The sequence below is a fragment of the Lissotriton helveticus genome, chromosome 7 (genome assembly GCF_964261635.1).
Source record: "Lissotriton helveticus chromosome 7, aLisHel1.1, whole genome shotgun sequence".
NCBI classification, from domain to species: Eukaryota; Metazoa; Chordata; class Amphibia; order Caudata; family Salamandridae; genus Lissotriton; species Lissotriton helveticus.
Window position 1 is genome coordinate 1,281,250,046 of NC_136068.1, and position 22,646 is coordinate 1,281,272,691.

Genomic DNA, 22,646 nt, shown 5'->3' on the forward strand with positions numbered 1-22,646 from the left:
TCTCGCTCACAAACTTTACGTTGGCAAGCTGAGTATGAGAAAAACTCCATCATGCAGCGATTGGTGGAGTTTTTGCCGAACTCCGCGCTCCAAGCTGAGTGGACAAAACTCCACCCGCGGGGCAGAGTTTACTACCCACCCCTAAGCATAACACATTACTAGTCACATGCATCTCGCATACAGGTGCTAGAGCTCGACATACCCTTTGGCTTCTTCCAAGAGCTGTTGTCCCAGAACCTCGAGCTCATGTAGAGCACTTGTAACAGGTGCAGGTTTATGAGAGGTTTCGATGGGTATGGCTCCGGTGGAGAAGAAGAGCGGAGCGGGATTAGACATACAATGACTGGGGCCTGTCTGAAGAGCTGGAAAGTTTGCTGGTGCTCCACACTGGGTCATTGGCACTGATGGAAGCAGAGGCTTCGGGCTTGCGTTGCTGCCACTTGCACTGAAGAATCCTAGCTCGCTTTGTTCATTCTGCAAAAAAGGGATGAATAGGAAAAATCAGCTGAATTTCATTCACTTGTTCGAACAAGACACAGCACTGTGCACAGAGTACAACACATAAAGAAAATATGTGTTAGAGCAAGGAAAGTACCTCACGGACGTGACACCCGAGGGGGTTCCCGGTCTATGAATGGCCGGTCTACCCACTTCTCATCATCGGTTACTTTCCTTGCAGGGAGGATGAAAAAGTGCAAGAAGATGTGCACCAAACAGAAAAGAGAGACAGAAAGGGAGTGTACAGATACACTACCTAGTAGGATAGAGACAAGTGTTCAGAAAAGATTTCACAAGTACCTACACCCAACACCAACAAAACGTAAAATATAAAATAGTGAGGTTTGGCTGGCTGAATCAATTGTATTCTGGTGCTGCCAAACTGCACTGTTTAAAATAAGGTTAGATTGATACCATTCGATGTTGTAATTGGACCAACATGTTTCATTGCCTTGTCATTGGCAATTTCATCAGGGCAAATGGTTGGGTCTCTTATTCTTAATCCTCCATTTGGAAACCTGTGCACATACATACATTAAAACGACAGAACACAGCAGTGGTAAGACGGTGAGCCAATGGAGGTCTAAGCATGTCTCACACTCAAGCCAAGGGCTGTTACCTTATGCTCGCAAATACTAGGTATACCGTCGAGCATCAAGCGGACGACGTGTCAAAGGATCACGGGTCCGTCTTGGAGACTCCTCAATGTGAGTCACCTATATGGAAAAACATAATACCAATTTCATGTATCATGAAGTCCATATTTTCATTCGATATTTACAAGCTCCTGCTAGAGCATTGGCAGTATCTACAGCGTACCATATGTAACCCCGCAGAAACGACTTGCATAAAACGGTTCATCAAATGCCAAGATCTTTCTGATGTCATCAAATCGATAAAGAGGTAACATAAGATAGAAATGTGTACCCTGGAAATTTTTCGCGGGTCTTTCCGCCCGGCCCACTTGCTCGCATTACTCACCGATACTGGTAGGCACGCCCGCTTTGGGCTCCCCCTCAGAGCGACGAACGTTTTTCTTTTTTTTTCTCTCTATCACTGCGTGAATGTGGAAGGTAAGCGGAATCCCCGCGCAGCTATGGGTGTAAGACCCGCGAAAAATTTCCAGGGTACACATTTCTATCTTATGTTACCTGTTTATCGATTTGATGACATCAGTAAGATCTTGGCATTTGATGAACCGTTTTATGCAAGTCGTTTCTGCGGGGTTACATATGGTACGCTGTAGATACTGCCAATGCTCCAGCAGGAGCTTGTAAATATCGAATGAAAATATGGACTTCATGATACATGAAATTGGTATTATGTTTTTCCATATAGGTGACTCACATTGAGGAGTCTCCAAGACGGACCCGTGATCTTTTGACACGTTGTCCGCTTGATGCTCGACGGCATACCTAGTATTTGCGAGCATAAGGTAACAGCCCTTGGCTTGAGTGTGAGACATGCTTAGACCTCCATTGGCTCACCGTCTTACCACTGCTGTGTTCTGTTGTTTTAATGTATGTATGTGCACAGGTTTCCAAATGGAGGATTAAGAATAAGAGACCCAACCATTTGCCCTGATGAAATTGCCAATGACAAGGCAATGAAACATGTTGGTCCAATTACAACATCGAATGGTATCAATCTAACCTTATTTTAAACAGTGCAGTTTGGCAGCACCAGAATAAAATTGATTCAGCCAGCCAAACCTCACTATTTTATATTTTACGTTTTGTTGGTGTTGGGTGTAGGTACTTGTGAAATCTTTTCTGAACACTTGTCTCTATCCTACTAGGTAGTGTATCTGTACACTCCCTTTCTGTCTCTCTTTTCTGTTTGGTGCACATCTTCTTGCACTTTTTCATCCTCCCTGCAAGGAAAGTAACCGATGATGAGAAGTGGGTAGACCGGCCATTCATAGACCGGGAACCCCCTCGGGTGTCACGTCCGTGGGGTACTTTCCTTGCTCTCACACATATTTTCATTATGTGTTGTACTCTGTGCACAGTGTTGTTTGTATGTTTGAAGGCATGTCCGGACCTGTAAACGCAGCATTGGCCTGACCTGGCCGCTTGGTGAGCCAATAGGAGGTTTGGGCTCTTAAGTTACGGAGTCTGAGATCCACAACATGCAGGCTGAATAGGGCTTCTTGTTTGAGATTCGTTGAGTGGGGGACTGCCCTAGAATAGCCTTTTTTTTCCCTCGTATCCCTTTTTGATTGATCGAACAAGACACAGACCAACACACTGCAACAGCCACTAGAACCTGTATATATAACAGAAGGCACATGGACTGGTGATAAAACAGAGTAATATCTGTGTTTGCAACACTGAGCACCGAAATGCACTACAATGCTTGGGTCCTGAATGAGAAATGGATGTACCTGGAAGGCGTTCCATTGGCTGCTTCCAGTGTGTTCCGTCACCGTCCCAGGTGCAGGGTCATTCAACCCTACAAGCAGTCGGATAGATGAAGATATAAATTATCTTGGAGAGGCATGTAGTCAATGATGTTTAAAATACAGCAAGAGCAAGGCGGAGAGGGTTGTCTCAATATGTAGAAGTAGCCTAATGTAACATGTGTTTATTCTTATACATTTGGATATCATAAACAATTTTTCAGCATAGAGTTCTTTTTTTATCTGAACCCTTTGAATGGACATTTTAAACTCGACTTGCATTTCAGTTAGCAATAGTAGTAACATTTTTATTTCAGAGGAAACATCTATTAAATATACATAAAACAATTTTATATAGCATTTCTTCATAATACAAGGGTTACAAACTGTAAATACAAATGAGTGAATCCATTACATAAAAATTCTTTAATTAATTTATGTTTTAACTGCCAGGCAAGTTATAGATCGTTGACACAGCAAATACAATCAGTATTATCTGATCTTAAAATTCAGTCAGCATCAATGTGGTGTCTCATGCTCAAAGAACGACAAATTGAATTATCCACGGGTTCCTTAAGTAATGGCTTAATGGACAGAAGAACAAAAAATGTGCATCTGATTAAGGCCATCATTTGCAAGAGGGACACAGGTATGACCAATCAGCAATCAGCAGGTGCTTGCCATTTGCTGCAAATGCTATTTACTGGTCACACCCCATGTCTAAATTTCACATAAATGTATCTTACTTGGGGCGGTGCTATACAATACATATACTGTTTGAACTCCAGTTTGCATTTACTGTCAGGCTACCTGCTGATGACTTCTCTAGTCACCTTTTATGCACATACAACCAACATACTCCTAGTGATCAACTCATGGTTTATTTCAGGCTACATGCAGATCTAACTTATACAGCCAGCACTTAATATAATAAAACCATGTTCTTAAGACCCAAATCCAAGCACAGAGGTGTAAGTGGGGCGCTTTGGAGAATTGATCTCCTAAACCTATTTTCTACTTTTGCCTGACTTATGATATTGTCCGCACCCCAGATCTTGTCATCATATAGCGCTGTGGCACCTAGCTCTCTAGCACAGTAAATCTCTAATGCTGGTGATATTGGCTGGAATTTGATGGACTTATGTTTTGTAATGACTGCTGAGCCTGTGAGCTGCAATGTCATATGGCTTGTAGTACTTTGGGGAGACTATTAGCAAAGTAGTTGCTAACTGTACCCCTAAATAATCAAAATCCTAATTTGCTCCAATTCAGTGATTCGCAACTTTACCTTCCCCCTAAAGGACGTATGCAGATTAAAAGACATAGAATTCTGATTTAGTAACATTTATTTCTAAACCATACTGTTTACAGGAGGAGGAGGAGAATCTATCTAGCAAATTTTGTAGGCCCATAGTAGATTTAGAAATTAAAAGTATATCACCTGTAAAGAGTACAGGAGGAACATTCTGGCCAGCTGATTTGAGGGAATCATTATTGCAATCATGGAGCGTGTCAATCACCCATATATGTATAATGTATGTAAACTAGGGTGAGTACACATCACTGAGGGACCCTCCTTCGATGTTAATACGGTCCGTCAGCTCTCCCATCCTGCCCCATTCCACTTGAGCACAGTTACTACTATAAAGATCTATAATGATTTTTGTAATCTTTCCAGCTATATTCCCCACATTTTGATTTGAAAAAAAAAGACTAAAGATGTTTTAACCACTGTTGGAGTATATTTCTTTTTAACTTTTGAGTTAAAAAAAGACCATACATGTTTGAGATGGACAGCGCAAACATATTCAATATACTATTTCAGACAGATGCTTTCTCCTCAAAATACGTTTTTTTCAGACCTCACATACATATGGCGATTTTCAGGGTTTATGGATATCAATAAAGGCAAGCAGAAGAGGGTAGGTCTTTGGCCCTCACCGCACCAACACCATTTAGCAGCTGTGCGCTACCCTCGCTTATTGACCTATGGGGCATTTTTGACTGATTCAAAGGGTTCGACGGTCTATCTTTATCTTTCATTGAACCAGGTATCTTCTTTTAAGGGAATACCTACATTGCACATTACTTTTTACATATGGGCTAGTGTTACAGCCCCCTATTTTTTGGGTCCCGAAGAAGAGCTGCGGATCCTTTTTTGGGCCATTGGGTGAGAAACATGTCAACCAAAACACACTCAAGGATTTAGGCTACCAGGGTATAATATATGCCTAGAGTAGCCCCAACCGTTTAAGGATTTTTTTAACCCTGCCAAGAGAATCACCATATTAAATTTGAGTATGGTATCTCTTAAACAGTTTTAGCTTCCCTTCACTTTATTACACATACCCAGTCCACTTCACATATTCTCACATAGATACCTCACATCATACGGCAAAAAAGTAAAAAGATCTCTGCTAAGCAACCCTTTGTGGGGTGCGTAGGGCATTGCTGGGCTAGCCCTACGAGGAGCACGCTTGATGATGAAGCATAACATCCACAGGGATGTGTGAGGGCACCAAGAAATGATCCTTAGGATTTCCATTTCTCGGTCCTTCCACTCTTTCTCTTCTTTACTTTCTGATAGGACCAGAACCTCCACTGCTCGTTTATTTTTGAAGAGAAATCTACATAATGAAGGCATTCCTTGGATCATTAACCCCTTCGACGCTCATGACGAGCTGGGCTCGTCATGGCGTAGCCTCCTCGCACGCTCATGACGAGCCCAGCTCGTCACGTAAAGTGCGGTTTCGCAAAACCCAGCGTACGGGCGGAATTCCGCCCGCACGCATGCGGTTAAGTTATATATTTTTTCTGAAGTCAAAACCTTTTACAACAGTTAAATAGGGCTCTTTTGAGCTGGATGAACAAATTACTTACCATCAGTAATACTCTTTCTGGTGTATATGTTAGCTAACCACAGATTCCTCATCAATATTTTCCCAGGCACCATACTTTATCCTGAGGTTTTATAAAAGCAATGCTCCTATTAGCTTCATTCTGCCCCAGAAGTGGGCACCAGAATGGATACAGGGTTTTTCCATAGTAATGCTCCTGTTTGCTTCATTCTGCCACATAAGTGATGGAGAGTAGCCACACACACCCATTACCGCTGTGCACCAACGCATTCCAGAAGTTTTCCATAGCCGTGCTCCACTTGGCTTCATTCTGCCCCAGGAGTGACAGAGCGGAGCAGCATATAAGCACTACCCCTACATGCTGATGTAAGATTCTTGCTCAACTGTTTCTGTGCTCTTAGATGCTGTGCCCAAAACAAATGGAGTTACCAGGGTGTGCAGATCTCTCTTAATTCTGACCAATTTATTTAGGTTCTTAAAGCAATCAACAATACAGCACTTCGGGGAAGGAAGAGAAATAGGATCATTTTATCACAGGTGATCCAGTATGCCTCCCTCACAAAGAATCCACATAGCCGATCACTCACTCCCAGCGCCACCATCACTTTCAGTATCCTCAATATCAGTGTCAACTACCCAGCACACAAATCACTCCATACAGCAATATCCTCCTCTGCCTTATCATCCTGCCTACTAAGTCTCATGTGAGTTTCCTCAGATACCACCCATGCCATAACGTCCCTATGCCCCAGCAGTCAAAATCAGGGAGTCCCTGACCCATCCAAGTGATGGCCATGCGTCGTTTGGCCACGACTAAGGCCAACTGCAAAAAATGCATAGGGCATCTTATTACCCTTTGGTCTCATAGTATTACCCAGGAGACAACAAGCCAGAGTAAGATCAAAGGTGATGTGCATTGTCCTGTGAATCTCTGGCACCACCAGTACCCCTGAACGCCCCTAAACCGTCAGGCTAAGCAAAAGAATCCACCCCATCTGCACCACACCTATGGCATGCTGCTGAGCCGGTAGGATCCCAGCGCAGGAGTCCCCGTGGTGTAATGTAGGACCTGTGCGAAAAATTGTAGTGTGTCAATTTAAAATGCGCATTGCAAGATACCGTATGCGTAAGAGCATTAACCATGTCCCAGTCCCTCTCAGTGAGGGGTGTATCTAAGGCATCGTCCAAATGCCAGGCATACTTTTGGAGCAGTCCCCACTATGTCTTCATGCATAGCTTTATACAGGAGAGTAATCAATCACGTCAATATAACACCCAGAGTTTGAATAGATGTATGGGCCGCAGGGTAAGTGGGTCGTGTCAATTTAGCAATGTGCACTAACCCAGCATACTGCCGGAAGTGAACAGGGCCAATCATAAAAGATTCTTGAGTCTCATCAAAGGAAATAAAGTGCTCAACCGGGTACAGATTCCCAAGTTGATAGCAACCATCATCACGCCACGCCTGGAAAGACATTATCCAGTAATAGTTGGACGGGCTTCAGAATCCAAATGGAGAGTTTCCAATAGAACGGGACCTGCTTCAACACCATCCGTACAAACTCATACCACAATATGGTTATGTGTTTAAGAATGTGAGGGGCATCCAAGGGGACCCTGCACCCTCCGTTAGTAGCTCCATAAGGCTTGTCAACTGCATCCCACCCTCCCAATAACCGTTTTTCATGATTATTGGAAGAGTCCAACCATCAATCTGCAGCTGAGCGGCAAAATAATATAAATCAAGGCACTGTAATTCAAGGACCCCATCCGTGTACCGTCTAGTCAGGGTTGATAACGACACCCTGCTTCACTTTACCGCCTATAAAAGGGAGATTATGATTGTGTCTAACTGTCTGAAAATACGAGCCGGGAGCAGACAAAATTATTCTGCAATACATACAAGCATCAAGGCAAAAGCACCGTCAATTCTGTTCATTAACGAAAGGGGCAAAATATTCCAAAATGACAGTGAGGCCTTCAGTCCCTCCAGGATTCTGCCCATATTATGTTGATGCTGAAGTGTCTGTGTATGCGCTATATTAATCCTTAAATATCTGAAGCCGGAAGTCTCCCACCAGAGGCCCACATTAGGCAACCTTTTCGCTGGGTCAATGGCCAAAGAGGCAAGGGGGACAGGTAAAACAACACATCATAGGCATATAATGAAATGAAGTGCCTCACATTCCTTGACACAATGCCCCATTCCTACATCTCTTGTCTTGGCCAGACAGCCAACGGCTCCATCATAAGTGCAAATGGGAGCGGCGACAGAGGGCATCCCTGACACATCCTCGGACCTACCGCCCAATCCTCCGATCGGTATATGCCCATTCTGACTTTGACACGTGGCTTAGTGGAAAAAAAGTTCACCCACTAGCAATAACATGACCAGGAGCAGCTCCAAGAGATATCTCCAAGTCCACTGTGTCAAAGGCCTTCTCTAGATCAATAGTCATTAGCGCCAATCCTTCTTCCCTGTATCGCACTTCATGATGGACATGAGGCAGTCTCCTCAGGTTCAGCCCGGCACTACGACCAGGAATAAATCCACACTGGTCTTCATGCACCAAACTCAGCATAAAGGGCACTAATACAGAGGATCTCCATGATCTCCATGTTGGTATTGATCATTGTTAGGGGCTTATAAGTGGCCAGGTTGCCTAACGGAAACGTCAGCCCAGTCAAAGGCTCCGTCTGCAGTCTTTGGCCTCAGACTGTTGGGAGTTCAGCTCTGTGTTGATGGCCCACCTCACAAGTGAGTCCTATACATGGATCCCTTAACATCCCTTTCAGGGCCTCCCACTGTGTCTCGATATGCCGTAGTGCCCCAGTTAATGGCCATATAATCGGGTCAGAGCTTGAGACAATGCTGCACGCCCCAGTGGATCTTCCAATATGTCCGCCGGCAACCTCCATGAGCTATCCCCCCCGAATATCTGAAAAGATATAGGCGCATGGTCTGACATGTAAGCGCCAAATTTTTGACTGAGACCCCTGCTACAGCCATTTGCCCACTGACAAACACTATCTAGTCTACCGGTATTGTGAGTCAAGGAGCAACACATAACGACCCTGTGGTGGGGTGTGCCGACCTCCAGGCATCCTGCAAACCAAAGTTCTGCATTACAGTCTGAAAGGCCCTCGTCATGTGAGGTTTTGTTTCCACCCTCGGGGTATCCCCGTCCAGTGACGAAATCCAACACAAGATTAAAATCCCCCAGCCATAGTATGGGTATATCCTGGGCATGCGCTAAAAGGTCCGGCATGGTGTAGAAAAAGCCTGGATCATCAGTATTAGGGGGATACATGTTCAATATAAACACATCCTAACCATCTAAGGTGCCCTGCAACAGCACATACCTAACCCCCACATTAGTTTCTGAGTACATATGTGCAAACGGGATCCCTGGAGCTATCCATATCAATTGTATCTCTTGCATATGTACAATAGGAGGAAAGGAACACCTGTCACTCCATTTCTTAGTCAATCATGCAGCTCCTTAGTCATTCATATGGATCTCTTGCAAGCATGCAATATCTATTTTATTCCTCTTTAAGAAGGAGTACACTTTACACCTCTTCACATAGATGCCCAGTCCAGCACATTTTAGGAGGGAACCCTGAACTTACCCTGCATTTGAAGGTATAAAGGCGGACCCCCCCAGTTTGCATCTCGGCCTCCTCCCCAAAGGCTGTGGAACTCGATAAACTACATTACTAAACAAAACAAACAATCCCTGATCCACCACCACCCCCAAGCAAAAATGGCTCAACTTAGCGACCATTAAAGCCTAACTATAGCATATGCCAGGACAAACACTCCAACCACCCTAAGTCCAAACAGGACCCAATAACGACCCCCTCCCCCCCAAAAAAATACACTACCCAAACAGACAGCTACATACACGCACACTGCAATAGTTCCACCTCAAAAAATCCTGTATGTCCTTTTGTAGAAGTCATATCTCATATAGTCCGTACAGATAGCTTCAACCGGGCTACTATCTCCCCTAACCCTCCTGATCCCAACATGTAGATCTGGGTCGGGCAACTTTTAACCCATTCTTACCAACACTTGTGTCCAAGCTGGCCACCCCTAAAGTCCACTGAACAGGCAGACCCCCGCAATTAAAGTCAGCTGGGTCCCACCTGTGCAACCTCTCCACCCTCCTATTTCCAGTGGAGCAATAGTATCGGGTACCACATCGAGTTCGGTGCCCTGAAAGTCATTGCCTCACCATCAGAGAACATCCGAACTACAGTCTCTTCCTCTGCAGCAGTCTCTTCTGTGGGAGGACAAATGCATTGTACCATCTTCCCCATATCATTGCTCGATGCTCCTCTAAAGGCATTAAGTTAGGATTATCTCAAGGCTGCTCTGAGCAGTAGCGCCCCATATGAGACCGACGGCCCCAGGATTCTCGATGTCTGTCCCCCGACCGGGGTGCCACAGCAACATCCCTGAGTTCCAGCCATAACCAAACATTCTCCGGTTAATCAAAGAAGTAGGCCTTATCCTTAGAAAGCGCAGCTTCTGTTTAACATCTAGATAGCATTTGCACTCTTCTTGTTTGTTGTAGTCCGGGTATATGGCAATCTTAGAATTGCCAAACTGGGGAATCTCCTGTTCCCTAGATGCATATATTATGCAATCTCTGTCCTGTTAGAAGAAAATGTTAGCAATGATGGCCCTGGGAGGAGCTCCTGGTCTTGTTGGGGGCACCAAGGCTGTGTGTGCCTGCTCCACCGTAAAAAAGGCAGATCGGGCTTGAGGTTTCAGGGCAGTATGCACCCAGTCCTCCAAAAACAATGTGTCGCAGTTGACCCCGCCACTCTTTTGGGAAAGCCCAAGACCCTAATGTTGCTTCGCTGTGAACGACCCTCGGCATCCTCCGCATGTTGACCCAACCCTGCCATCTATGTCATCATGGTGGCCATTTGATGTCTGACATTCGCAACTTCTCCCTGCAGGGTCTTAAAATGTATTTCAGCATTAGTGACTTTTTTCTGCTACCTTGCAGAAGTCAGCCTGCAAAAGATTAACAGAGGGATATAGTTTCTATCCGGTATTCTATGGCAGTGCAACACCCCTCTATAGATGCCAATAGTTCTGCCCTACTAGGTTAGGCTCAGCCACCAGACAACCCTCATTTTCGACCACTCCAGATTGCCGGGTTATCAGCTGAGTGGGTTGCTGCCGCTTAGTGTATTGCATGATGGAGTTGGAGTGATGTGCTCGGTGCTGTTTGACTTTGCCCGTACTACTAGAAATGACGTGGAATGGTCCCCCTAACTATAGACGTGGGTCCCGGGCTCACTGTGCCACTGCATTCAAGCTAGCCTGGCTGATGAAGAGTGATGCCTCGATACCGGTCCCATGATGCTTGTTTTGGGTCCAGGGAGGACCTGGATTGGCCGTTCGGGTTGGACTGTTCCCATGAGGCATAGGGTTTAGACTGAATAGCGTATGACGGGGTCTAAACTGGGGTGACATGGTGAGCAAAAGTACTATGGATTTAACCCAGATCTCTTGACTGGGGGTGAATGTTTGATTTGCTCTGCATTCTGCCCATCATCTGTGTGTCTTTTGCATCATCTTCTGACGTCCCTCGGTGCCGGAAACAGATGCTATTCACCCTTCGTTTTGGGCGAGCGGGGGTCCGTTGTGCTCCCACTAGGCCGCAAACTCAGCTGCCACAATCTCCTTAATCCCTGCAGAGGAAAAACATCAGTTACTTCATCCCCTCTATGGCAGTCATGTCATGAAGGTACAAGGAGGGCAGGGGCGCTGCTTGGCCAGCAATGGAGTCGGATGTGATGCAGTAGAGCTCCGTCCTCGGCTCCCATCTCTGGCTGCATTACTTTGCATACAACTGAGCTGAGGAGACCTCTGCCCGCTGAGACTTCTTCGTAGATGGCCCTGATGGCCCGTGAGGTAACGGAGGGCCGTGCACCGCGTATTCCGGGGGCAGACATCACTACCCGCGGCTTGGCCGAAAAAGGCTCTAAGGCGCTGGGTGTGACGCGTTACGCGATGCCGGGGATTGGCCCCGCCCCACAAGCTCCAACAGACGCAGAGGCCCAGTCTCACCAAGCATACTGCCGGCCACCTCGGATGGCCCAGTCTGGCGTGGCCGGACTCATGGAGTGGTGAAGAGAAAACGCCGCTCGACTCTGTGCCGGTCCTCGCTGCAAGTGGAGCCGCCGGCCAAGAGGCTGTGGCGTTGGCTGCTGCACTGCACGCGAGGCTGGGGATTGGCTCCACCCTCCAGGCCCGGACGGGAATGAAGGCGCTGACTCGACACTGAGCCCACTACCCGCTGTGGGGGGTTTTAAGATACCCAGTGAGACTCTGGTGCGGCGATGGACGGCGAGGACAGTCGCCTCTAGGAGGCAGATACTGTATCTACCAGAAAAAGCGTTACCGAACGTAAGTAACTTGTTCTTCTGATAGATACATCTGCCAGTGGATTCCTCACCTTGTGAATAGAGTCCCACAGCAGTCCCCACTCCCGGAGGAGGGTGTCCACTCTCCTATACCAGAAAATCCTGGAGGACAGAGCGCGCAAAGTGGCCGTCCCTCCTCACCTCGGTATCCAAGCAGTAATGCTTTGCGAAAGTGTGGAGGGAGGCCCAAGTCGCGGCTCTGCAAATATCCTCGACAGGTACACCCCTAGACAAATCAGTAGATGATGACTTAGCTCTAGTAGAGTGAGCTCTAATACTCTCTGGAGGTTCCTTACAGGCCAAAGAGTAGCAGATCTTTATACAGAGGATGATCCATCTTGAAAGAGTGCGCTTGTGCACCGCTCTTCCTTTCTTGCAGCCAGCAAAACCAATGAAGAGCTGGTCATCCACTCGATAGTCTCTAGTCCTATCAAGGTAAAAGCTCACCGCCCTCTTAGGGTCCAGACGGTGTAGTCTCTCCTCCTCCTTGGAAGGGTGAGGGGGAGGATAAAAGGTAGGAAGGGTAATAGATTGTCCCAGATGGAAGGGAGTTACCAACTTAGGCAGAAAAGCAGCCCTGGTCCTAAGAACCATTCGTTCAGCATGAATGGTCAAGAATGAGGGCTTGGAACTAAGAGCTTGTAACTCACTTACCCTCCTTGCCGAGGTGATCACAACGAGAAAGACCGTCTTAAAAGACAAAAGCCTCATGGGACACTTGTGTAAGGGTTCGAAGGGAGAACCCATACGAGGGTTAAAACAAGATTTAAATCCCATTGAGGCACAATAAAGGGAGTAGGAGGGAACTTATTTGTGAGGCCCTTCAAAAACCTTAAAACCACAGGAGACTTGAAAAGAGACGGCTGATCCGGCAAACAGATAAATGCCGACAATGCCGAAAGATAGCCCTTGATCGTGGCAACAGCAAAACCCTGCTGTGCCAAAGAAAGAGCAAATTGTAAAATATCGGACAAACGAGCCCTCAAAGGGTCAACAGATTTCTCCCCGAACCAAGAGACAAATTTAGACCATCTGTATGAATAAATGGATTTAGTGGAGTCACGCCTAGCCGAAAGAATGACATCCACCACATCGTGCGGGAGAGAAAAGGAGTTCAGGTTGCCCCGTTCAATCTCCAGGCATGAAGGTGTAATGACTGGAGGTGGGGGTGTAGAACCTGCCCCTCCATCTGGGAGAGGAGATCTGCCCTGAACGGGAAACGGAGCGGCGGGTGAGAGGAGAGGTGGAGAAGATCCGTGTACCACACCCTTCTTGGCCAATCCGGGGCGATCAGAATAACTCGGGCCCTGTCTTGGCGAATCTTCCTCAGAACTCGAGGAATTAAAGGTATGGGAGGAAACGCGTAAAGGAGTTGACTTCCCCAACTCAACTGAAACGCGTCCCCCAAGGCTCCTTGCATCGGATACTGGAGACTGCAGAATGACGGGCAGTGAGCATTCTCGCGAGTGGCAAACAAGTCCACACGAGGAGTCCCCCACAACTGAAAGACGTGCCGGACCATCTCCGGGTGAAGCCTCCACTCGTGGTCGGCCGAGAACTGCCCACTGAGACTGTCTGCACGCACGTTCAGAACTCCGGCCAGATGATTTGCCAACAGACAAATCTGGTGGTACTGAACCCAGGACCAGAGGCGCAGAGCCTCTCTGCAGAGACACTGCGACCCCACTCCTCCCTGCTTGTTGACATACCACATCGCTGTGGCATTGTCCGTCAGGACTTGAACCGACCGACCGCGAAGGGAAGGGAGGAAGGCTTGAGTGCCAAATGTATGGCCCGCAACTCTAAAAGGTTGATGTGAAGCAACCTTTCCTCTGGAGACCAAAGACCCTTGACCTCCAGATCCCCCAGATGAGCACCCCACCCTAGGGTGGATGCATCCGTTATCATTGTGGCAACCGATGGAGGTAGTTGAAAAGGCTTTCCTTGTGACAGATTGCCTTCCACGCTCCACCAAGACAGATCTGCTGCAGTTTCTCTCGAGATCCTCACTGACTCCCTGAGATCTCCGTTGTGCTGATACCACTGCCTGCGGAGGCACCACTGGAGCGCCCTCATGTGCCAGCGTGCATGGTTGACCAATAGTATGCAAGAAGCCAACAGACCAAGCAGGCGGAGGACCTTCAGGACTGGAACTACTGCTCCATTGTAAAATAAAGGAATCATTTCCTGTATGTTGCGAATCCTTTGTGGAGGAGGGAATGCACGACATACAGTTGTGTCCAGTACAGCACCTATGAACAGGATACGCTGGAGGGCACCAGGTGAGACTTGGGTACATTTATCGAAAAACCCAACCGGAACAACAACTGAGTTGTCACCTACAGATGCTGGAGCACTTTCTCGACGACTCTGCCTTGATCAGCCAGTCGTCTAAATAGGGGAATACTGGAACCCCCGATCTTCTGAGATGTGCTGCCACCACCGCCTTCACCTTGGTGAAGACTCGAGGCGCAGTAGTAATTCCAAAAGGATGGACCGCAAACTGATAATGTTGTGATCCAACCGTAAAACGGTGATACTTCCTGTGCGACTTCAGGATTGGGATGTGAAAATACGCATCCTGCAAGTCGAGCGACACCATCCAGTCTTCTTCCAGCAGCGCTTGAAGAACCTGCGCAACTTGAGCATCTTGAACTTCTCTTGTTTCAGATAAAGATTCAAGATCCTGGGATCCAGGATTGGACGAAATCTGCCATCCTTCTTGGGAATCAGGAAATACCGGGAGTAGCATCCCTGGCCCCTTTCCTGCTCTGGAACCATCTCTATCGCACCCTTTCTTAAAAGTGTCTGCACATCCTCCTGCAGAAGTAAGAGGTGTTCCTCCGTGCAAAAACCTTGGCAAGGAGGGTAATTGGGAGGAAATTCCCGAAAGGGAAGAGCAAACCCATTTTCTACGAGATTGAGAACCCAAAGATCTGACGTAACCGATTCCCAATCCCGTAGAAAGTGGGTAAGCCGACCCCCCCACCGGACCCACATGATCCTGAATGGCGGATCTAGGGCTGCTTTTCTGAGGCTGGGGGGTTGGAAGAGGTGGAGGAGGAGGAGGCCTCTAGGGCGAGCTGCTGCTGCTGCTGACCTTGCCGATAGGAGCGAAAGGAAGAGCGTCCGAATCCTCTGAACCTCCTGGTAGAAGAACCCCTGGTCTGAGGCCCTAAAGATTTGGCAGTAGCCATACTGTCCTTAAATCTTTCTAAGGCTGTATCAGCTTTTTTACCAAAGAGTCCAGCTCCATCAAACGGCAGATCTAACAAAGCAGCCTGAACATCCGCTGAAAAATCCGAAGATTTCAGCCAAGCTGATCTTCTTGTGGCAACCGCAGTACCCATGATGCGTGCCACCGAATCCGCAGTGTCCAGCCCACTTTGTATCACCTGACGAGCTGCTGCCTGTGCATCCGTTAACACTTCTTCAAAATCCTTCCTGCTGTCATCAGGGATCTTAGGTGCCAGAAGACGCAGTGAATCCATGAGGGCATTTACATATCTCGCCATAAGGCAAGTGGCATTGGTTGACTTTAATGCCATACTCGCAGAAGAAAAGGTCTTTTTAGCAACCTGATGTTGTTTCTTTGCATCCTTATCCCCAGGCACTTGAGGAAATGCACTCACAGTCTTTTTGGAACAGGCCGCCTGGATTACTAAACTTTCAGGTGATGGATGAGAAGTCAGAAAAGCAGGGTCCTCAGGAGCGACCTTGTACCTTCTTGCCACACTCTTGGAAACTGCCGGTGCTGAAAGTGGCTTTTTCCAAACTTCCATAATAGGCTCCGTTAGAGCTTCATTAAAGGGGAGTAACGGTTCCACCACAGAACTGGGTGAATGCAGAACCTCAGTTAGTAGATTGGACTTAAATTCTACTGTAGGAAGAGACAAATTCAAAAGTTCCGCAGCCTTCCTCATAACCATGTGATAAGGCTGGACGTCTTTCGAAGGGGCATCAGACACAGAAGGTAACTCCCACTTGGGAGAAAACTCCAGGCCACTAGCCTCCGCCAGTTTTTCAAAACAGTCATCCTCAAGCTCACCTTCTTCCATTTCAGCTTGAGCTTCTGTATACCTCTGCTCTTCTATGAGGCGCTGAGCCTCTCTCCTGGACCTCTCCTTCACACGCCACGCCGTCGGATCCACCAACGACTCCGACGGAGCCGGAACCGACGTCGGTATCGAATCCGATGGCAAAGTGACTTGGTCTCGAGGTCGACCCAGAGCAGACGACGTCGGTATCGGCGTCTACGACCTCGGCGGAGTTGGGTATTGCCACAGCGGTGTCTGAGCCGGCATGAATGGCAAAAAAGGTGCCGGAGCATAGGAGTGCGGAACACCTAAATTGAAGGCTAATGGACCCATGGGACCCGAAGGCGCACCAGAGGGGTATCATGCCCTTGAAAATACACCATACATGGCGTTCAAAAACGCTGATGGGTCTTGGCCCGGGGCCGGAAATGGTGGCTGAAGTCCCTCGGGCTGACCTTGAGGTGGTTCCGAATTCGGCTCATCCACAGGCACAGAATTCTCACCCATCGGAACTTCTTCCTCATCCTCACGGGCCGGGGACAGCGCCGGAGATTGTACCGGAGACGGAGACGGAACCTGCGACTCCAAAGGCGAAGCCTCACCTTCCGGATCCAAGTCCTCCTCCGGAGGAACCACCTTCGAACGTACCTTCTCGGGTGACTTCGACCTCGAGTCCGAGTCCCTACCGGAGTGACGTCGGGACTCATGTCTTCTTTTCTTATGCTTCTTCCTTGACTTCGAAGCATGATCTGATGACGACTTCGAAGACGACTCCTCTTGAGGCCTTGATCTCGAAGCCGATCTCGACCTCGCCCTTCTTGAACGAGACCTCAAAGTCTTCTTTCCTTTGTCACCTCTCAGCTTCGCCACCAGAAGTTTGGTCTCCCTCTCTCGCAGAGCATTTGGGTTCATCTTCCGACATGAAGAGCATTCTTCAACATCATGATCAGAACTTAGACACCAGATGCAATCTTCGTGTGGGTCCACGATAGACATCATTTTCCCACACTCTCTGCAAGGCTTGAAGCCGGTCTTCTTCGTCGAAATCGTAAAGGAAACAAAGAAACAGAAATATGAAGAAAATAGCAACAAAGTTACTAAGAGGCTACAGAGATTCCCCGAAACCGTTAGCGTCGACGACGCGGAAAAAAGGGAACTGACGTCATCACGCCGGCGTGGGCCTATTGTAGTGTCAGTGACGTCAGCGGAGTCGCGTGCGATGCCGTGCCTCTATGACGTCGTCCACGTCCACGGCGGCGCGAAGCAACAAAAAGAATTTCTGAATGTTGCTGACGCAAGGGTATATTCACAAGGTGAGGAATCCACTGGCAGATGTATCTAGCAGAACTGTCGATATGCTCCCCTTGTTGGCCCTTATTATATGGGAATATTACGTATATCAAACAAGCAGCGGTCCTGTTTTTACAAGTGTCTAGCCAGAGATGGGCTCAGCCGCTAATGACAGTCCTTTCCCTCCCTTTTTTATTCTTAGCCAGTATCTATATTGCTGTGCACAATAGTTGCCCCCAGACGTTAGTTGTGTGCTATTGTACTACAAGTTTGGGCGATTGCTTGTTGCAGAATTGCCCTCATGGTATTTGTCATTGCGAATTGTTTTTATGTTTATTACGCCATCATCTTTCAGTAAGGGTATGATTGTTGTGAAGTTGATCCGCGCACAGCACTGCGCTTCAGCATGGGTTTTACATGTCCATTGCAAGCCTCTACCACCCTCAGGTTGGATGGGACCGTTTGCACCCCTGACACCTATTGGTTATGGCGCCCATCAAGAAAGGAAGCTGGAATGTGAGAGGTATCCATAGCCCGGCGCGCTGCAACCTCATATACTCCTCAACACGACAGGCTATTTTGCATATGCACATGGGGTTCTAGTGTGGTAAAGGCCGGGAACTCCGTTTCGGGTGATAGACACAATGGTGGATGGGGAAGGCAGATATGTTATAGTTAAGGGTGTTTTCGACAGTAGGCCAGTAGTATTGGCTTCACTTTATGCACCCAACACTGAGCAAGCAGCCTTCTTGGACCAGATATCGCAAAAACTATCCGCATGGCGCGATACACCTATGATCTTGGGCGGTGATTATAACTGTGTACTGGATGTCTCCCTAGACTGCTCTTTTCCACTCTTGCCTGGCACAGCCACGCACGCAGCTGCGAAAGCATTGGCACACTGGGCTGAGCAATGGTGCTTCACTGATTTTATGTTATGTTATGTTACAGAATGTTTATATAGCGCCTATCACCGCCGGTCTCTAAGCGCTTAACAGAAGAACATAACACACTGTTACCCCAACCCTCAGCTATCCCCCCAATTAAGCTGGAGTCATTGCCTTTTTGAATAGGTGGGTTTTCAGTTTTTTTCTGAAGGGTAGTAGCTGTGATTCTTCCTTCAGAGTGGCCGGGAGCTCATTCCACAGTTGCGAGAGAAGCACAGACAGTGCCCTGCCACCTCTGGTTTTTAACTTAAACCTAGGTTGGATCAGATTGAAAGTTTTTCCTGAGCGCAGAGATCTACCAGGAACATATCTCTTCAGACGTTGCTTAATGTACTCTGGGGCTTTCCCAGAGAGTGCCTTATGGGCCACACAGAGACACTTAAACTGAACTCTGAATTTTACCGGTAGCCAGTGCAGCTTCTGGAGGAGGGGGGTTGCATGCGAATTTCTGGGCAGGGAGAAAATCAGCCTTGCTGCATCGTTCTGTACTACCTGCAGCTTCCTCAACAGCTTATGTGGCAAGCCAAGATATAAGGCATTGCCATAGTCAAGTCATGAGATAACTGTGGCAGATACGATCGATTGCAGGGTGGAGGCTGATAAGATGGGGACTAACTTTCGTAATTGCCTCAACACACCTGTGCACGAGCCAACCACAGCTGAAACTTGAGGGGCCATCGAGAGGTCTGCATCGATCCTCAGACCCAGGCTTTTTACCACCATCCCAGGAGAGGGAGTAGTTCCTAACTCTGGGGGCCAATACAGGTCACCCCAGGGATTCCCTCGGTTGCTGATCACCAGCAACTCCGTTTTATCAGCATTCACTTTCAACAGATTGTTAGTCATCCAGTTGACCGTGAAACTGAGCAGGTTCCTCACTGATTCCTGGGCCTCTTTGGTGTCTTCCAGCTGAACCAATAGCTGGGTATCGTCTGCGTAATTGAAGATTTCGCAACTCCTACGCATAAGCTCCTCCACCAGCGGTTGTAAATAAATATTAAAGAGCAGGGGGGATAGTGCCGACCCCTGGGGCACACCCCATGTCCCATCACTAATCCCAGACAACTGGTCTCCCAGCTGCACTCTCTGAGTTCGTCCTGACAGGAAGGATTCCAGCCACTTAAGCACCTGGCCTGTGATCCCCAGCTTCGCGATACGGTCCAGCAAGATGGTATGGCTGACCGTATCAAAAGCCGCCAACAAGTCTAAAAGAATCAGGGCGCATGGTTGTTTATTGTCTGCCCTGACTCTCAGCTCGTCGGCGACCGAGGCCATAACTAGTTCTGTGCTATGTTGGGGCCGAAACCCAGCCTGCCTGGCATGAAGGAGATGGTGTTCCTCCAGATGACCAGCTAATGTGCCCAGGACGTGTTTTTCTAGAATCTTACTCAGGAATGGTAGCTGCGAGATAGGCCTATAGTTTTTTAAAGCCTTCGTGTCTGTTCCTGCTTTCTTTAAAAGTGGGGAGACCCTAGCTTCCTTCATCTGAGTTGGGAGATAGCCTGCTTCCAGTGAGTTGTTCAGTAGACTCAGCACCTGGGGCTGGATGCCTGGCAAGGCCATTTTAAAGATTCTTGGGGGGCATGGATCTGTGTTAGAGCCTGATTTAATTTGTCCAACAAGTTCCGCTAAGCGCTTGTCGTCAATGGGAGAAAAACTGTTCATAGACCTCGACGGCACCTGAGCCACCAGACAGGGCAGCATGGTTGTAACTGGCTGTGCATTGATATCAGTGATGATGTCATGTACTTTCTGAAGAAAGAAACTTTGGAAAGAGTCACAGTCTGGTTGATCACTCATAGAAATGTTCCCACCCCGCTGCGTGAGTTCCCTTAGTATCACAAAGGTCTCTCGCTGTATGTTAATCGCCTCCCTAATTCTTCCCTCATAGAAAGCTCCAAGATTGGTTGGTATGAGCCTATGGTCTAAGAGTCTTATATAGGCTCTTTATTGTTTTTACAGAATTCTGGTTTAACCATCACACCAGGACGTACAACAGGAATTTTTTAGGATTGAATTGATCGATGCAATTGATGTGGGAATCAGAACCACTTTGTCCCCAAGAAGGGTAAGCAAGTTAACTCTTGGACACATATCTTTGATTCATATATCCGGCAATAGCTCCAATTAACGGTCATCTATCTTCCTTACAGGGTCATCATATAGATCCCTGTTTTTCCCCGTTACAGTATGTCCTGAAGAAGACTCGCATGGCCCAGGCACAATTAACCGTATGGCCGCAAGACGAGTCGAAACGTCGACAATATATTGAAACCTGGACCACTACTATTATCTCTCCCCACGTTTATGTGCAGATATTAATGACATATAATTCTGTTTGGAGTCAATAAGAGAGACAGTGTTAATTCATTCAAGTGGCTAGGCTGTGCAGATCCGGCATTTATAGGCCTGATACTGTTCGTTAACATTCAAAATTATTGGAATTGTATTTCACCTTTTTTGATTTTCATTTTCCTTCTTCTTTAATCACTTTCACATTTCTTGACACCCTTTGCTATGCTGCACGTTTTATACGGGGCAATGTATATACTTCTGTGTTGATTTACAAATTGAAGCTTTGAATTTCATATTCTTGGTTGAAATTGATACAATAGATTAAAATATTGTACCTTTGTTTGGAAATGGATGCTGTTGCCTTATTCATGTGTTTTTCATTGATGGAGTGGAGCTGATCAATAGGTACATGCTCCTAATTTGAGAATCTTGATTGATCAATTCATTTTGTTTGCAAATATAGAGGTCTCGGACCATTGTTGTGTAATATCGATGTAATACCCAGGTCCAGTACCTTTTGGGTTACCCCATTTCTTTAATGGTTTCTCTCCAAGATGTCTGCCTTATATTTTGAGAGTAGAGTTTTAAAGGTTTCAGCCTCTACTTGACAGTAATTAAGTCTCCACCTTCTCTCTGCCTTGCGGAGGGCTTGCTTCTTCTCTTTCAGTGAGGCATCAAACCATGGTGCTCCCTTCCCTTTAGATCTAGTCCTCTCCATCCGCTCAGGGGCTAATTTATCTAGAGCGGCGAGCATCCAGGTCTTTAGCACCGTAGCATCCTGATCCAAATTAATACCGCTCATTTTAGGGGGGCAGAAGAGATGTGTGGCGGGGGCAGAAGAGATGTGTGGCGGTTCAGGAACCTGCTGGATATTGTATCCTATTAATCCAGGACCCATGGACTCCATGTGCGCTTGGACCGCTTCATGATGTTGAATGATCTACCATGTATCCATGACTCCTCCAATATGGGACGCACGCACTCTGATCACAATCCGCATGTGATGGAGCTACGATGGGAGGCCGAGATACCGCCGATCCCAATTTGGCACCTCCTCGACGCGCCTTTTGGAGTTTTATTGGCCACCACAGTGGCACAATACTTTGAAGAAAATGCTGGCACAGCCACGTCACCATTAGTGGAATGGGACGCCCTTAAAGTGGTTGTCAGGGGGCACTGTTAGGGGACACAGGCGGGTATGCGAGTGCAATTAGAAAAGGAACTCACCACTTTAGAACGAAGACTAGCCACTAGTGAGCAAGCTGCCACAGATGGAACCCAGGGGCGGCTCGATATACACAGACAGGAACATGCTCTTCTGCTAGAGTGGTTGAGATGTCTAAATCACGCCGCTCACTCGGCACAAACGCACCATATGGGTGATAAGGTAGGCAAGTTGCTTACATGGCTCATCCACTAAAATGAGCCATCAGCGCCAATAGTATCGTGAGAATGGCAAACGGGGGAATTACCTATATTCAACAAGATGTTCATGGAGCATTTGTAATGCATTATCAAGATCTGTATAAGTCACGAGCACGAGCTACGCCTCTAGAGCTACAGATTTACCCGGAGGGCTTCAATTTGCGCAGACCTACACGCACCCAAAGTGAAGAACTAAACACCCCTCTCCAATCAGAGGAAATTCAAGACAGTATTTTCTCGCTGTCTAACGGGAAGTCACCGGGACCAGATGGTCTACCGACTGAATTTTACAAGGCATGCACTCACATTCTAGTGCCACAGCTGTTAAAAGTGTATGAAACTGCTCCCCTACCACCACACAGAATGAGGCCCTGCTAGTCTCCCTCCTCCAACCTGATAAAAATCCAGATTTCCTGGCCTCCTATCTCCCACTGCCGCTTAATAA

The 22,646-nt window shown here is 47.4% G+C and overlaps 1 protein-coding gene across 2 annotated transcripts in view; it reads right to left on the bottom strand.

The window, feature by feature from the left end:
• Positions 1-22,646, bottom strand: part of GGA3 (golgi associated, gamma adaptin ear containing, ARF binding protein 3) — a 614,485-nt gene that overhangs the window by 90,784 nt on the left and 501,055 nt on the right. For both annotated transcript variants that reach the window (XM_078654509.1, XM_078654510.1), the window contains 2 exons: positions 2,885-2,952; positions 203-474 (listed from right to left, as the gene is read on the bottom strand). In XM_078654509.1, coding sequence (XP_078510635.1) covers positions 203-474; positions 2,885-2,952 — 340 coding nt within the window. The remainder of the gene's footprint in view (positions 1-202; positions 475-2,884; positions 2,953-22,646) is intronic.